The 17,317-nt window shown below is 42.8% G+C and overlaps 1 protein-coding gene across 2 annotated transcripts in view; it reads left to right on the top strand.

The window, feature by feature from the left end:
- The window catches only part of LOC138492616 (solute carrier family 2, facilitated glucose transporter member 11-like), a 458,430-nt gene that overhangs the window by 366,629 nt on the left and 74,484 nt on the right, over nucleotides 1-17,317 (top strand). For both annotated transcript variants that reach the window (XM_069619910.1, XM_069619909.1), the window contains one exon: nucleotides 11,791-11,866. In XM_069619910.1, the coding sequence (XP_069476011.1) occupies nucleotides 11,791-11,866 (76 nt within the window). The remainder of the gene's footprint in view (nucleotides 1-11,790; nucleotides 11,867-17,317) is intronic.

Genomic DNA, 17,317 nt, shown 5'->3' with positions numbered 1-17,317 from the left:
CCTTCCTTATCTGCAAAATACTCTTGGAGATTACTTTTAAACTATCTGAAAATGTTATCTCCTACACAAAATTTCACTTGACCTAGCAAATATGTTACAAGACCATTATTCGATATGTATGGTAACCTTTGACGGCAAAATGAATGTTCTCTTGGATAAGATTGATATGAACCGGGAAGATCTACTAACTCGTCCAGCGTACGTCAAACATAAACATTATGAACATGACTGGTGAGTTACTCTTGAATCTATTGAAGCCTATAAGAACTTTAAAGAATATGCTCTTTTTCTCACAAAAAGAACTTCACGGTTACCTTATCTACAGCTCTTTCCTTGTAATAAAGCATATGATCTGTATATAAGATTCAGATTGAATTAACTGTCTACTCTTGAAAGAAATAAAGCAGGGACAGCACGCAAGCATTAAAAGCTCGTCGCTATCAGCGCATCCATTACAAACACTAATTTAAGTAGTACAACTTTGTCATAAATTGCATCATCACTTTTGATTTGTTTACAAAAACCTACAGGGAATAGGGATTAGTTAGTGGTGGTAACTACACATACACTCTATTGGGTTCAAACATCTAATTTGGTTATAGATGTCTGATGGGTCCTCCTGAGACCACCAATATATTGATAAAGGTTAATACTATGTCATTTCTATGATAAGGGGTTGATTGGCACATAACCTGATGACCGGCATAACACCAGGGATTCTGATAGATTGGCTTTCTGCTAACCAACCTTGAACAATTAACAAACCATCAAGACATGAGCCAAACAGGGAATTAGGGGAGAGAGGTCCATGGATTGCTTTCCTTCCAATTAAAGAAGTTACCATCACTTTTTCCAAGGCCATGAGCAAGCGTGAACTCTAGTTTACTTAGCCTTGTGTGATGTCTCTTGTCTGTGAGTGCGTGTAGGGAGTACGGCAGGTGTCCTATTTGTATTCTGTTCCAATGAATATACTGTGTTCTCCAATTATGGGTCATAAGTGATGGGAATGTGTTGGGAATAGATTTATCTTGTATTTATTGAGAATGTAGCTAATATTAATGTAAGTATCGTGTTTTCTGTTGCCACTGGAGACATTCTTGAGTTATTCTTTATTAAGTCTTTTGGCTTATAGTTTAATTGCACCTGGCTAACAGAGGTTGGTTGTGCTTTTTATAAACTTTAATTCATCTGGGAGTACACTGTTTGCATCCTGGGAATTGCTATCTCAAACCATCTCTTTGCCGATCCTATCCTCCCTTATTCCACTGTAACCTTGGCTCGGGTTCTCAGCTACTGTATGAGCTATGCACTGATCTGTATTTTTGTGAATTTAGCAGTCTTGGTGCCTTTGTTTATTTGAAGGCAAGCAGCAGCTTCCATTTTGGAAAAGAAGGCTGCCTCATTGTACTTGCTTCTTTATGTTAGTGAGCAGTATTTGCGTGTCTTTCATGTTGCATTCAGTTTATACATTGCTTATGTTAGTGTTCTTCATGTCTCTGGATGCTATGTTAGTAGTCTTCATGTATAAATGCATATATTACCTACTGTACGTGTTCTTCAGGTTGAGTGCACATTTACTTGGTGTCTATTGCATGCACATGTAAAATGATAATGTTTGTTTGACTTTTGCCATCTTCATCTTAAATTGTCTCTATGTTCTGCTGCACACGCCTGGGATAAGGTGGTAAGGTGGTCTTAGTGAGTAACGCTTCTCATCTTTGCCTTATTGAGCAGGGGGAGGGGTATAAGCTATGAAATTAAATGATAGGTTATTTATAACGCACTTTATACCCATAGGTTTCTAAGCGCGGACCTGGGGATGGAACCTGTGTTGCTCCGTGTCGACTTGCTTCCAAGGCGAGCACTTTGCCCCTGAGCTATCCTATCCTGTATGGATGACGTATTCATCTGCCTCCCAACATATTCTTAATAACCAATTGACTTCTGTCATCCATACATAATTCGCCCATCTATATGTAGGTTTTGCTGGTAGTCTCCTGGGAGGCAGCCATGGCATCCTCTAAGACCCAAAGAGCAGTTGTCAATTATGGGATGCTAAAGTACAGTGCCTCAGTGGAGGGCAGGAATATTCTGGGACTCCTCAACTGCAGTGGGAAGCACATTTTACCAATGGGTTTCAATAATGGGAAATCATCTTTCCAAGCATTATCAGCACGGAGGACACATCATTGATTAACATGACTCTTTGATACAGATTAAGCAATACAATAAATAGGACTGATGGTGAAATAAGTTCTACACGCATGAGATCACTATGATTAGTTAACATTTATTTCATTGTTGCATTTAATTTGACATAGATCCAGATCTATAACCCCCCACTTGCACGGTCTCAAAGGCTGCATTTGCCAAATTTGGAAAGTTCACATGACCAGCTTTATAGTAATCAGTATCAAGCTACATGCAAGCAGATTATATTATTATATTAGAGGAGAGGACTCAATCAAAGAATGTCACCCAATTTACCGCTAAGGCTGGTAATATTCCAGGTCATGATTTTACACAGGCCTTTTGGGTTGTGAGCTCTTGACGATGGAACGTGTCTGTCCTTCGCCTCAAGAGGCTGCTTAATCCGTCCGTCATTGAGTTTTTCACCATCTAACCTGACAGAAAAAGGTCTGCATAGAAAAAGTCTGAGTTTGCTTAGTTGAAGATTTTGTATCTTAATTTCGAGACTTGTAATGGTTAGGTATGCACAGAGACAGTGAACATTTGCTAGTTGGAGTTTTTGTACAGGTCACTGGGGTTGAGAGTGCAAAAGGGGAAGATTGTGGGAAACTGCCAACATCGACAATTTGTGACCCTGAGAGTATAAGTGTCCTCTAATAAATACAGATGAGGCCATCAACCAAACTAGGATCTCTGAGGGTGACTATAATCTTGGCTCTAAATGAATCAGAACGGTAAGAGATATGTTTGACTTTTAAAATATCTTCCCGTATTACAGAGAGACCGCCTTTGGTATGGTGTAAGTATTGGGAATTATTGCCTCCCCACTTATTAGTTCCTAGAGTGTCAACTTTGGATAGAATGGACACGTTGGGGACAGATTATTTGACCTTCTGGTAGGCCCATTGTACGGCGTGGGTTGCCTGGTTATTGCAAGCGTAGATTGACTGCACCGTTGCCCGTGGGTCTATGCAGTAACCCAGGCTTATCACAGGTTTTACAGTTGGACTGATTAACTAAGCTTGAACTGGTAAAATAGAAATCCCTTGTTACCCTTTATAGGAGTGCAAAAGAAACTTCAGCTTTATAGTTAAAGTTGCTTGGTTTCTTGCAGCTGCATTCCCTAGGGTTGGCCTTTTTGGATTGATTGATCGTTTATTTGTATAGCGTATATACACAATGTGTTTCAAAGCGCTTCAAGGAAGGGAGGGAACAACGGGAAAAAAATGCCATGGACAACAATACACACATTTATAGATCAAACTTCCTTGACATATTACATTCAACATTTCCGCTACGACTTCTGGATACAAGGAATTTTGAATGTATATAACCCATCAAGAAAGTGAAATACGCAACAAGTAGGGTACATTGTAAACATGTAGAAGTGTCAGAAATGATTCGTAACTACAGCCAAAAGGTTCATGGATATGGGTTATGAATTGGATGCTAAGGAAGAATCTGAACTGATTGGCAATAACCCACTACAATCCCTTGCTAAATTGTCTGATGAGAACAAGATTTTGAACAATCTACAACTAACAAACGGTGCTACCAAACTGACACAGGAGAATATATTGAGTTGGTTGGGCTTGCTGCCCAAGGTCAACCTTGTAAAGATTGAAGACAGACTCTTTGTACTTGGAACACCAGAGGGTTTAAACACCTTCTGCTGGACAATGGCTGGTTGGTAGCTTTACAACAGAATGATATTTTACTTCTACAGGAAACTTGGTTGATGACGTAATTACATGTTGATGGATACCAAGTTTTCCAAACCTTTGCTTCAAAGGGAACAGAGGGCAGACCATTTAATGGCTTGGTCATTTGGGCGAAAAATGTGTAGAACGCCTTAACAACCAGCCTTAGCCCTGAAAACCCATACTTAGTGGCAATGCAAATTAGCTTGTCAAAGGCTGATTTTGATTGTCTGATACTTAAGGTGTACGACCCACCTGGGAATAATTACACAGAAAAAATAATGGAATCAATAGCAGAAGTTATTAGTAACACCATCATTTGTGGGAGTTTGATTGGTTTGATTATAGGTGGTGATTTGAATGCCTATTTTGAATGTGAAAGAGAATGCTTAGAGACTGACTCTGTAATATGAGTCCAACAAAAAGGTGTGCATTGGGTATATTAACTAGGAGATTGGGGTTGCCATATGTTGAATGGCCGGGTGTCAGGGGTGCGCTGGCCTATAGAGAACTCTGGAGATTTCCTGGTAGGCCTCTGAACCCGGGGCCTCTATTATGTGGTAAACTATTTTATTTCCACATTTTCTCATAGGAAAAGGATTGGACTTGCTGAAAATATGTAAAAGGTTGCCACTTTGAAGATTATTTCCAGGGCCTCTTTTGGTTCCAAGTCCATCTCTGCTGGGTGTGTGGCTCCAACGCGGTGGCTGTACATGGAAGAAGGGGGTGAAATAATCCACCCCGGACTACTTATTTGCAAATGATGAAGTAATTCAAAGCCTTAGGAAGCTAACGATTGTTGAAAGTGTATACATCGATCATGCCATGTTACAACTAGTGGTCAACGTTAAGGCCACTGGAGAGATCCTTGTGCGCTTGGGTGACTTGGAGGTCAGCCCTAGTGGCAACCGAATCAGTTGGTCTCCAGCGAATATTGATAATGTGCTGAAGTATATGCAAAGGCAGTATAAGGCAGAAAATCAGCCTTTCACTGCCAGTAGCAATTGGTGCAGTAATAGCCCCCCTGCTGTTGAGTCTAATTTGGACACGCGTGTCCTCATGAAGCATCTTATCAGCACATAACACCCTCTTAGTACATCCAAAGTGCTCCAATTAACACCACAGCCTATCCCTGTAGACTGAGTCAAAGGCAGCCCAAGAGTCTACTAAGAGCGCATACAGTGTTTGGCTGCCTTTCTTTTTTGATTGTATAAGCAACCTATCCATGAGTCTCAAATTCTTGAGCGACTCCAGACCCTGATCTAAACCCCATTTGGAATCTGTCTAACAACTAAATGGATTCAACCCGTTTCTGCATTCCGTCCAGTAAGACAGATGCAAAGATCTTTCCTGTAACGTCAAGCATTGAGAACAACCTGTAGTTGGATGGCTCAGTTTGTTTGTATTTTTTAACTATTGGAACTAAAAGTGACATAATCCATGAGGCAAGAATGACTCCTTCGACACATACTTTATTGAATAAGATCTCTAATATTGTAGCCAAAGTTTAATGGTAGTCTCTTAAAACTACGGTCGCAAGTCCGTTTGGACCAGGTGATAGCGATCTCTTCAGTTTACCTGGGTATTGTTGAATACTTCACAGACTTTCGAACTCACAACATTCTGGGTAATATAGTCGATCCAGTGTTAGGAACTAAATGGCTTAACAACCAGAATTTCCTTTGCAGATTTTGCTTTTCGCCACAAACCTCCATATTTTTCTGTGGTCCTTGGTACTTACTACTGTAATTAATCGTTGCCATTGCGCGTTTCTATGAGAGGTGCGCCACCATTTTATTATTAATTTGTTTGATCGCCTTAACATTGCAATGAATTATAGGAACCTTTGCCTTAATACCTCGTATGGCCTTACGTATCTATGTTTTAGCATCCCTAACTTCTCTGTCAAAGTAGTTCTGCAGAGTAGTCTTTGTTGAAACTTCATAATTGCCCTTTTGTATTACTATCCTGGCCACAATTTATTCTAAACTATCCTCCATCGCATCCACCGACAGTCTTTTAAACTGGTCCAGATGTTCAATGATGTTGTCACAAAAATTTTACGAGCTGCAGTCAAACGTGTGTCCAATTTATCCTGCTGCCACTGTGGTTCACTTCAAGGTCCCCAAGAAACGGCTGTATACAAGCCTCACCTCAGCAATCAATGTTGAGAGAGAGGATTGAGTGGTCACTAGAATCCCTTTTGCTTTACAGACATCCTCTGTATAAGAGGCAATAAACTATGATTAGTATACACATAGAGTCTCATCATGATTTGGCCGCTATCCTGTGATAAATCTACTGGGATACCGGCCAACGCAAATAGCATTACTGCATCTCGGTCTGGCGCTATTAGTGCCGGATCCCAAGTTGCGACAAGGCTGTAAATCCCCACTTTTTCACAGTTCAAAGGACTCTATGAGGCATTCTCAGCGCATTTACTGCAGAGTTAATTGCACCAGTGTAAATGCACTAAACATGGGCGGCAAGGTGGCAGATTCACCTCCAGCTAAAAGCTGGAGGTGAATCTCCCAACGTTCCGCCCAACTCATCGTAATGCAGTGGTAATAGAGTTACTGACACATTTTTATCGCTCTGCCCAACTTGTGATGAGGCCCTACTCAAGAGTCGCTACATTTTTACCACTGGTCCATGTAATCTGTCCAGGAAGATACCATTTAGCTCAGCTATTTATCATGGAGAATCCCGAGTCACTAAAAAATTCTCTCAACAATTTACTTTGACCATTGGTGACATCGTGTTTCATTAAACCTTTACTGCTAACATATTCTGTCTCCATACACTCATTCAAACTGATACAGCGGGCATTCAGATCCCACCTAATGCAATAAACCTGTTGTCCTTTACTCTAGATAAATTAGTTATTACATCTGAAACAGTTTCAAATATCGATTCAGTGAGACTGCCTCCCAGAGGGTTGTATATATTAACTACAATTAACCATTTGTTACTGCCAAAAAAGCTGATATCAACCTCTAATACCTTGGGTCATCAATGGGTGTGGCATCATATAATTCTTTACCCCTTTGACCAGCCACCCATAGGGACGTCCCTTACCCTTACCCTCTCAGTTTCAAGGTTGCCAAAGATTACGCGGTTCTCCAGGACTAATCCAAATAGACATAAGTCATCCTGAGTTATCCCACTACTGTCAAACTCGACTTCAGTGTGCTCGTTGTTGTTCGACCGATTGCACCGTGTTAAAGCTACATTGTTTTTAACCAGCCAACTATTATGGGTGAATGGAAATTGTATGCCCACTCTCTTTTTACGATTGGTCCTTTTATAGGACTTGTTAGAAGGCTAAGTGACATGCAGCATACAGACTGAGTGGTCATCATTCAAATTGTTGTGCCCAGTTTGCTGGTTATTTGCACGAAGGTCCTGCTGTCTTTTCATTTGCCTCTTTTGCTTCCACGTTTGTTAGGGAGAATTCTCCAGAATGGCCAATTTCCCTTACCTACTGAGTCCCTCAGCAGCTTTGCTGGATTTCTAGGATTTATTTTTTTCGCCTGGCAAGAGTGTGAGCCCTTTTTTCGACTCTTACATATGTTTTGCTGTGTGGTTTATATTTTTGTGTTCATAGACTGTGGAGCCTCACCTACTCCATAGGCATCATCTTTTTACTGGGTGTCACACAGCACCTTCAGTGCAGTGACCCAGGGTTGTCTTTTTCAGACTTCTCATTTTAAACTCCATATTCTGGGACTGACTACTTTCTCCCAGAACATGTAAAGTTGCCATTGACTTTATTAGTCTTTTTAAATTCACAGACCCAGTACAACCTATCTTACATAGAGTACTGGAAAGGGTTAATAGTTATCCCTTTTTGTCTGTCTCTCATGGAACATTATTTCGTTCCCCTTTCATTAAGATTTGGCTGGTGGCAGTGGTATCTACCATATTTTTCCTACCACGGTCTATGTAAATAGCCTTGGTACTGTTTTAGGCTATCTTGGCAGCCTCAAACTTAAATCCACTGGACCCCATTTAGTTTTATTTGGTTCCGGCTGGGTTTATTCACTATTTCTTTTTGTAAAGGTCTTTCTTGTGTTTTACTCTGCGCTCCAAACCAGGTTTGGTTCCTTTGTTCGATGTCCTTTGGCAGTCTTCTGCACAGAAGCCTGTTAGGCAGAACTATATGCAGTACCTTTTGGGAACACCAGACACAATTAAGACTACAATTGACAGTACAAATTCACCTTTGGTACAAGCCTGTACTACACAGTAAAGTGGTAGCGATGGCTGAGCAGCCAGACTTATCTCAAGAGCAAGTGAGCAGTATCAATAGTTGATTCAAACAAACACGGACTCAACGTTTCTGAGTAAAAGAATATACATTTATTTGCACAAAACATTTCACTAAAGTAAAGCAGTTGAAAAAATCACTGTTAATACACCACACCACTCCCAATAGATTCTGGACAAGTTAATCTCAAAATGAAGTGTGAGCAAAATGGCACTGCAATCATTTAAAAAGGGACGGAAAGACAAAGTTAGACAAAAATTGAGCAGCACCAACAGGTAAGTAAGCAGGGCAATCTATAAAAATGAACTACAGTGAGGGAATCAAATCAAAAGGGCTTAGGGCCTAAGTCAATAGGACAAAAGTCTTTTGCTCAAGATCACACAGTTCAAGGTAGTTTGCGGTTAAGTCTTTGCCAAGAGTTCAGAACGAAGTTGGTCAGTAGACAAGTTAGTTCAAAGAATCGAGAAGGACAAGCCCTCGGATTGGCGAAAGGTTTCACGCACTTTCACCGTGGCTGGACGAAACGAACAACCGGATTTGAACCGTACCTTAAAATGGAGAAGCAGCTGTAGCTGAGGCGGGCATTCATGGCAGGTCCTGCCGGCTCACGGTTCCTGTAGCGACTGTCAGACTGACACAAAGTAGGAAGACTGGAGGGTCCTGCACTGCCTAGGGAAGAAACCAGCAGCAGAGCAGCGCAACAAATAAAAGGTGCGCTCCTTAAAACCCAAGCAGGGTCCGACCTTCCTGGCTATCCGGTTCACTGTAGCTCTGTACAGCAAATTCGACCAGAGGAGTGAGGCTTGGCTTGTAGTTTGGGTGAAATGGTTGGTCCCACCAGCTCAGGGGAAGAAGATCACTGGTGGACCTTCTCTGTCGTTGGAGTCTGAAGATTTGGACCTGCAGCAGGGCTTCACCAGGCAGTTCAGTCATTGTAGGGGTCATCTTCTGTCAGCTCCTCGTCGGTTATCTCGTTCCAGTGGCAACTCTGCCTTTCCAGCCCCAGAGAACTAATTTTTGTGCAGTTTTCACCCATTCACACTGCCTGGCTGTCAATCACACAGCAGGGTGGCTGTCCTGGTGGGACAGTCACCTAGCCAATCAAACAGGAGTGCAACTTGGGTTACCATTGGAACACATGGCAGGGGTCCTTAAACCCCTCCCTCACATCCTGCCTACCCAGACTTTCAGAAGCCCGCAAAAGGACGGTGAACAAAGGAACCAAACCTGGTTTGGCGCGCAGAGAAAAGCACAAGAAAGACTTTTACAAAAGAAATGACGAATAAACCCAGCCGGAACCAAATTAAAATAAATATGGTCCAACGGATTTAAGTTCGAGGCTATCAAGATAGCCTAAAACAATACCAAGATTATTTAAGATAACCGCGGTAGGAAAAATAGGGTAGTTACCACTGCCACCAGCCAAGTCTTAATGAAAAGGGAGTGAAACAATGTTCCAAGAGAAATAGACGAAAAGGTATAAGTATTAACCGTTTCTAGTACTCTATGTAAGATAGTTTGTACTGGGTCTGTGGATTTAAAGGGACTAATAAAGTCAATGGCAACTTTACATGTTCTGGGAGACAGTAGTCAGTCCCAGAAAATGGAATCTGAGCTGGGAAGTCTAAAAGACACCCCTGTGTCACTGCACTGAAGGTGCTGTGTAACACACAGTAAAAAGATAATGCTTATGGAGTAGATGAGGCTCCACAGTCTATGAACACACGAAATGCTAAACACACACAGAAAAACACATGTAAGAGTGGGAAAAAAGGCTCACACTCTCATCAGGTGAACACAATAAATCCTAGAAATCCAGCAAAGCTGCTGAGGGGCTCAGTAGATAAGGGAAATGAGCAATTCTGGAGAAGTCTCCCTAACAAAGCCCCCCTTAAGTGCCTCTGGGTTGGCAGGATGTGAGGGAGGGGTTTTAGGACCCCTGCACAGGATTCCCTTGGAAACCCAAGTCACACTCTTGTTTGTTTGGCTAGGTGACTGTCCTGCCTGGACAGCCACCCTGCTGTGTGATTGACAGCCAGGTTGTGTCAATGGGGGGAAAACCGCATAAAAAGCAGCTCTCTAGGACTGGAAGGCAAAGTCAGTACTGGATCGAGAGAACCGAAGAGAAGCTGAAGGAAGAGGACCACTACCATGACTGAACCTCCCGGTGAAGCCCTGCTCCGGGTCCGAATCTCCTACACTTCGACGACAGAGAAGATCTGCAAGGAATCTTTTTCCCTTGAGCTGGTGGGACCAACCAGTTCGCCAAACACCAAGCAAGGCCTCCCTCCCCTGGTCAAATTTGCTGTGCATCGCTGCAGTGACCCAGATAGCCAGGAGGACCGGACCCTGTTTGGGTTTTAAGGAGTGCACCTTTTATTTGTTGCTTTGCTCTGCTGCTGGTTTCTTCCATGGGAAGTTCAGGACCCTCCAGTCTTCCTACTTCGTGTCAGTCCGACAGTCGCTCCAGGAACCGTGAGCCTGCAGGACCTGCCAGGAACTTCTGCCTCAGCTACAGCCTTCTTCTTCATTTAAGGTACTGTTCAACTCCAGTCGTTCGTTCCGTCTGACTGCGGTGAAAGTGTTAGAAATCTTTTGCCAATCTGAGGGCTTGTCCTTCTCTACTCTTTTGAAAAACTTTTCCTCTGACCAAATTTGTTTTGAACTCTTGGCAAAGACATAACCGCAAACTACTCTGGACTGTGTGATCCTCTGCAAAGACTCTGTACCATTAACATTGGCCCAGGCCTATTGAATTGAATCCTAGTTGTAGTAAGCCTTTTTTTAGATTACCCTGCCTATCACTTGTTGGTGTTGTTGATTTTTGATAACCTTGCTTTTCTCTCCCTTTTAAATTGCTGGAGTGCCATTTTGCTCACACTTCATTTTGAGCCTTACCGTGGTGGGATTTAGGCTCTAGTAGGTGACATTTTAATTTGGCTGTGTTTTGCACGGTTAGCCAACCAGCATGCTGGCGATAGGAGGAAGTGGGGGTGAAGCAAGGGAGTTCAAAAGAGTACTGGTTGCCAGGTTAATCTTGCCATGGGGGCAGAATGCATATTTTGAAATACCAAAGAAGATACTGGTACAGTAGTCTAGCTAGAGTAGACCGGCATAGTTAGGAGCTGTTTTGCAGGCAAAGGAAATGCCTGATTTATGGAGGTTGAGGCGTGAAATCCAGCCCGAGGAGTTGCTTTGGTTGTTGCTCTGGGGATGTAAGCTCGTCTGAGCTTCACATGGATCCTTGAATTCACGGTTTGCTCTTAAGTCCTCTTCTGCCTGAGGAGCAAATGATGCAATCAATTGACTATTGTTCAGGGCTGTTTGTGAACCAATCATCTTTTGTGATTAGAGAATATATCTTTGCAGTAGATCCGCCTCACTGTTGGTTCTCTGGTGCATCCCATGTATTCATGTACCCTTGCTGTAAGGAGCTCTCTTAAAAGTGGTGCTCTTCCTTGCTGGAAGGAGGGTTGCCCACTAGAAAGGACCCTTTTCTCTGGGTCTTGCATCACAGATCCTCCACCATAGCAGGCCAACTGATCCATTCTAAACAGCTGATCTTTGAGCGGTACCGGCAATTTAATGTATGGGCGGTCCTCTAATCAAATGTTGCTTTGTCCCTTCCAGGACGCTTACTACTGGGTTCCCTACTGCAGCGTTGTTCTGATCTTCTGCCACATACTCTCCAGCGGGCTAGGACCAGGTGAGTACTGCACACGATGGCTCATGTTACATGAAGGTGCATGCAAAAAGGTGCAAAGGCTGGAGTTAAACATACCCACATAAAGGAGTGAGTGCCAGAGAGAACACCAATAGTCTCACTGAACAAAAACACAATCCAAAAACATTGCTGTTATTTCCTGTTCTCTTCCCTGGTTGTTAAAGGGAACATCTGCACGGTATTCCCAGAATAGCCAGGACAGACTCAGCTTGTCATCCTTCCAACATCAATAACACTGAGCACCATTACATTGGGTGACACTAGAAGCTATGAGTACAGTTCATAGAAGCCGGGGGAGTGCTGGCAACAAAAGCTGCATATACATGAAGGCCATCATATTCAATGTTCTGTTGAGAATGCGTGCCCATGGAATATTGGGGTCCCTGGGGTCTGCATTGTAAGGGTTCCAGTGAAGTTAGTTGAAGTAGAGCTGAAGGGTGTGCCTTGCAGTTGTCTGTATTCCTCGTGTTTGCCTTTCTTAGTTATGCTGTAAAGAACTATTCCTTTTATGATAATGCCGCCAGATGTCTGTCTACTTGGAGTATATATATGTGTGTGTGTGAATGGTCACTCCCATATTGTACAAGTTCAGAAGTATATAGGGGCAATTACTGACATTAATTCTGATGACTGAAATAAGAGACATCTGTAAAGAGCTGAAGGCATGATGTGGGTGGATACACGTGATTAAAACTGATGTTTGGCCCCTCTGCACAAGTTATCAGCTCAGCAGGTACCAATCCAGGAAGAGCCATCATGGCAACAATCAGCTCAGCAGGTACCAATCCAGGAAGAGCCATCATGGCAACAATCAGCTCAGCAGGTACCAATCCAGGAAGAGCCATCATGGCAACAATCAGCTCAGCAGGTACCAATCCAGGAAGAGCCATCATGGCAACAACCTCTTCCGTCATTGTCCATCCAGAATATTGCATGGGCTCTTTCTGCAGCGCCGGATGCCTCATGAACCTATCCACATATCCATCATAGGCTGTATGTGGATATATGAGGGCACATTTACTCATGCTGAGCGCTGGCTTTCCTTTTGTTGGTTATCCTCTTTCTGTGGTAGAGTGCTTTTCCCCGGGGGAGCAAATACATGCGGGTGGTGCCGGGAAACAAGAACAGTTTCAATGACTGACAAGTCACAGCTGCATTCGGATTTGAGTAGTAAACTACAAAACCAGTGACAAAAGAGTGACCATTTTAAAAATCAATGCTATTGTAATTAGCCCTTGAAAATGATGCAATAGCAAATGTAGAGATCTGGTCAATTATCGCGTGTTCGATTGAAACATGTTTTGGTCTAAACCACGACAATATGCGCTATAAATAACCAGAAATATGTACAGAAAGTAGCATTGGGTACTTACACATGGCGGCAGATTCACATACGATCATTCACAGCTGAAACACACTAAATTACCAGCATAAAATGACATGATCGAGGTTCACGTGGTTGATGTGTGTTATACCTTTTCATCCGTCATAGGGCACATCTCACAATAGCCCAAATTGTGCGCCCCTCTTTTTGCTTGGGGCATGCATCTGCCTATTATATTTACTTTTGGCTCACATCTCATAATGAGCTTTGAGTAAGCAGTGTATATGGACGCCCACTCTGGGGTCCAGTTGCCTAAGGATAGAACATACAACAAGTCATCAAACCTCACCGTAGGGGCTTTCCTTGTCTGTGCATATGAACTAAAGATGGCAATGATGGCAACCAATATAGCAGAACCCTACGTTGGAATTATCTGTAGCCTAAGGGCCATATCGGCATGGTCTTCAGGTCTTGAGGCTTACATTACTTTGTGAGAGTTATTTGTTTAATCTAAGTAATTTATGCTGGACTGAAAAAACGTCCGTTTAAAAAAAAAAACATCTGGGTGTATTACTACATTATTGTTCTTCTGTATATGTGTGAAAAGTGATCTTTAAATTCAACTCGTAAGTGTCCTTCTGCTAAATGATATTGAATAACATTAAATGGATTTGGATAACCCCAAACAAAAAAAAATGTATAATCATGTATTTCACACAGTTTGGTTTATCCAGAAAGGGTTGTTCTTTATATTTTTGTAAACAAATCTCTTTTGAACTCGTCTCTGTGCCTTCTTGAAAAGCCGATGGATGAAGAGATGTTTGCTTAAGAATTTAGCTAGACCATGGCCCTCGTTACAACGCCGGCGCTAATCCATGGTGCTATTAGCACCATGGTTGGTGCCGGGGTTGTAACGGGTCCGCCATGGTTCAATGGGGAATTACCACCCCATTCCAAGGTTGGCTGGGCGGTAATTCCCCATTGAACCATGGCCCTTCCCCATTCCCATTTTCGCCCCATAGGGCTCTATGGGAATGGGGAAGGCGCTAAGTACGGTACCGCAAATTGCGGTACCGTACTTAGCGCCAAGGTCCCTTTGCGGGTCCCTACTTTAACGGCTGGTGTAGACCATCCGTTAAGGTCGGGTCCCGCAAAGGGACCTCATAGTAAGGCGCTAACTGTTTAACGGCGCCACAGCCTTTTACGGCGCCGTTAATCACTTAGCGCCAGGGTCGTAATGAGGCCCTATCACAAAAGGTTCTAAAGCAAGCTAACAAAGCACATTGATTTTCATATTTCTGTGTGCTGTTTATGCAATAAGGAACAGAACGAAGAAAGATAGTTTAGCTTTTCCCATGTGGAGGCGTAGACAGGGTGGCGCCTGAGTGGGCAAGACCCACCCAAGATGTGTAAATGCCCACTCAGCAGCGCTGTGTTGCCATTTATAGATGTTAATGGCACAGCGGGGGGCACAACTTCATCAGCTTCAAGCCCCACTTGTTAGACAATCCTGGCTAAGCCTCTGTAGGTGAAATCAAACTTGAGACAACATCAGTTTTGTTCCTTTTCTCTTTACATCAGCAACAGAAATAGTTGGGAATCAGTTTGCTCCATTTTTGCCATCATACAAATGAACGTGTCTGGTATTTTATAGGCTAACCCACCCGGAAATACCAGCATGCCCCTTGCCATTAGGGGAATGCTCACCCAGTCAACTTATTTTGTTGGAGCAATTGACTAATTGTGGGTCACTTTCTAAATAATTTGTATTTGCTTATTCAGATTTTTGAAGGAACCCATCACATTTAATCACTATTGTTTGCTACATGAATTGATTGTAATTCAGTGAGTAAGTTACAACAGAAAATGTTTTGAATGTATCATTTAAAATAAAATTAATCAGATTGGTCTAATTGTGCTAAGATAGAATGGCGAACACGCGTGTTGCCCTTCCTAAGAGATTCTTCAAGGCCTAATTTACCAACATAATAGTTAGTTTTTGACTAATATGCTTGATATAATATGCTAGTTCTTGATTAGAGTCCCACTAATGTTTCATATTCTTCCTAAACTGAATAATCTTGAGGTTTTCTCGTAAAAGGATGCCAATTTCTCTAAGTTGAGTAAGAACTGTTATACATGAATCCATGTTTGTTTTTAATGAGGGAATCGGAAGGTGTACTTTCCTATAATTCATTTACATTGTAGGTGAATGTTCATCGTGCACCTATTTGTTTGGCAGCACTGTTCAATTTAACTCACTGAATTCCAGTTAATTCATAAAACAAACAATATTGATTAATGTGAAAGGATTCTTAGAAAATATGAATGAGCAAAGCCACATTATTTAGGAAGTGGTGCAATTAATAAATGTTTTGATCTGCTGGAATTAAACTTATCAGACATAGGTATGAGCGTCTAGGATGACCTAATGCAGCCCCCCAAACTGCTATTTATTTTCTGCCAAATACAATCTTTTGGTGTCTTTCACTCTTCCCCCCCCCAATTTGCATATATGTGTTTGTCACGGCATTCTGGGAATTGTAGTGAAGGTTTTGACTGGAAAAAGCAAAGCTGCAAGTACAAATGAAAGGCATCTACCAAATGACATGGGACCTCTTAGTGTATTCATTCCTGCCTGTAGCTGCATAACACCAAGCTGAATCAGTTATATAATTTACCTCTGTGTTCAATGACATCACCACTGGTGGAGTGGCTTCATTCTCTGTGATACAAAAGTACTCTCGGTAGCTTGACACATATGGAAGAGGGACCACCTCCCCCAACTGTACTTTGCATATGGGTTAAAGTAACTCCAACTGTAGTTATTTGTGTAATAAAGAACGGGAAACTGTACAATACTTTTCTGTTATCCGCCAACATGCAGTGCACCCTTTTTCGTGGCACAAGTCCATGCATCTAGGCGAGCAGCCTGTCACACATGGAGTTTCTCGCTTCACTGCTAGACCTACAAGCAAATTAACTGCACTTCTTCACTTACCACAGTGTGGCAATACAAGCAAACTGCACTGCATATGGGCACGATTTGATCCATACATGATATGATGAGTTGTATATCAATTATCAACTCTGTTTCCAAGGAGACCACATGCCAGTCACTCACATCTGGCCAATGTAGGGCTGATCTCAAGCATTCCTTTCTTGCTCGAGCTATTGGAGGGAGTTAGTTGCCAAACAGCTCCAGTGATGCACTGGAACTCACTGTCTGTTGGTCCAAGCACAGGCTGCCTTTCTCCCTCTGCACTTAAAACAGTCTGTGTGAACCCTCACTCTCGATGGCTTAAGATGTAAAGTTGACACTGGTGGTGTCGATGTCCTGGTCCTTTGAGAATAATCAGTAATCTTGGCACTGTCAGCAACACAACCTTACTCTCGTGACTCGCCAAACCGGGCATAAAAACCCAGCATTCAAGTGGCTTGTGTTTCTTTTACAGAACAGATGGCAAAAATATCAATACAAGAGGGGTGACCCCAAGTGTAAAGGTAAGGAACTTGGAGTCCAGGCGGCTGTCAGCCTGACCTACCCTTACCACATGTCTGAGGTGGAGGCCACTGTCCTCCCCTCCTCTACAGGGATCATATTTAGTGCTCCTGTAGGGATTTCCTTAGTGTCCCTTGGGGCCTGGGACCAGTACGCAGAAGTACTGGTGACTATCTCACAGAACACTCATAGGTTTTTGAGAAGTGTCCTCTTGAATGGCCAGCCTTCTAGTGGTTTGAGAGACGCTGGGGCAAGCATGACAGTGGTGGACAGGACCCTGCCCAAGCCAGAGGACTATGTAGATGCTCCTCTGAGAACCACCAGGTTAGCTTGTGGGCCTCCTAAATAATCGCCTGTAGCCTTAGTCACACTCATGATTGGAGACAAGACACCAAAGCTTCCTGTCCTGGTTCAGGATAATGTCCCTGCTAATATTCTGTTAGGTAATGATCTAGTGGAGTGGGGGTTGATCTCAGATGGTCTCCCCATGACTGCTGTTGCAGTCACTAGGTCACAGGTGACACACGTTCTGACTGTGAGCCAGGTACCTGAGCCAAAGGCAAGGCCTAAGGCAAGAAGACGGAAGAACAAGAAGGCCACCTCTGTG

This window comes from Ambystoma mexicanum, chromosome 10, assembly GCF_040938575.1.
Source record: "Ambystoma mexicanum isolate Mex_15411 chromosome 10, UKY_AmexF1_1, whole genome shotgun sequence".
Classification (NCBI taxonomy): Eukaryota; Metazoa; Chordata; class Amphibia; order Caudata; family Ambystomatidae; genus Ambystoma; species Ambystoma mexicanum.
This window is presented reverse-complemented; position numbering and strand designations above follow the sequence as displayed.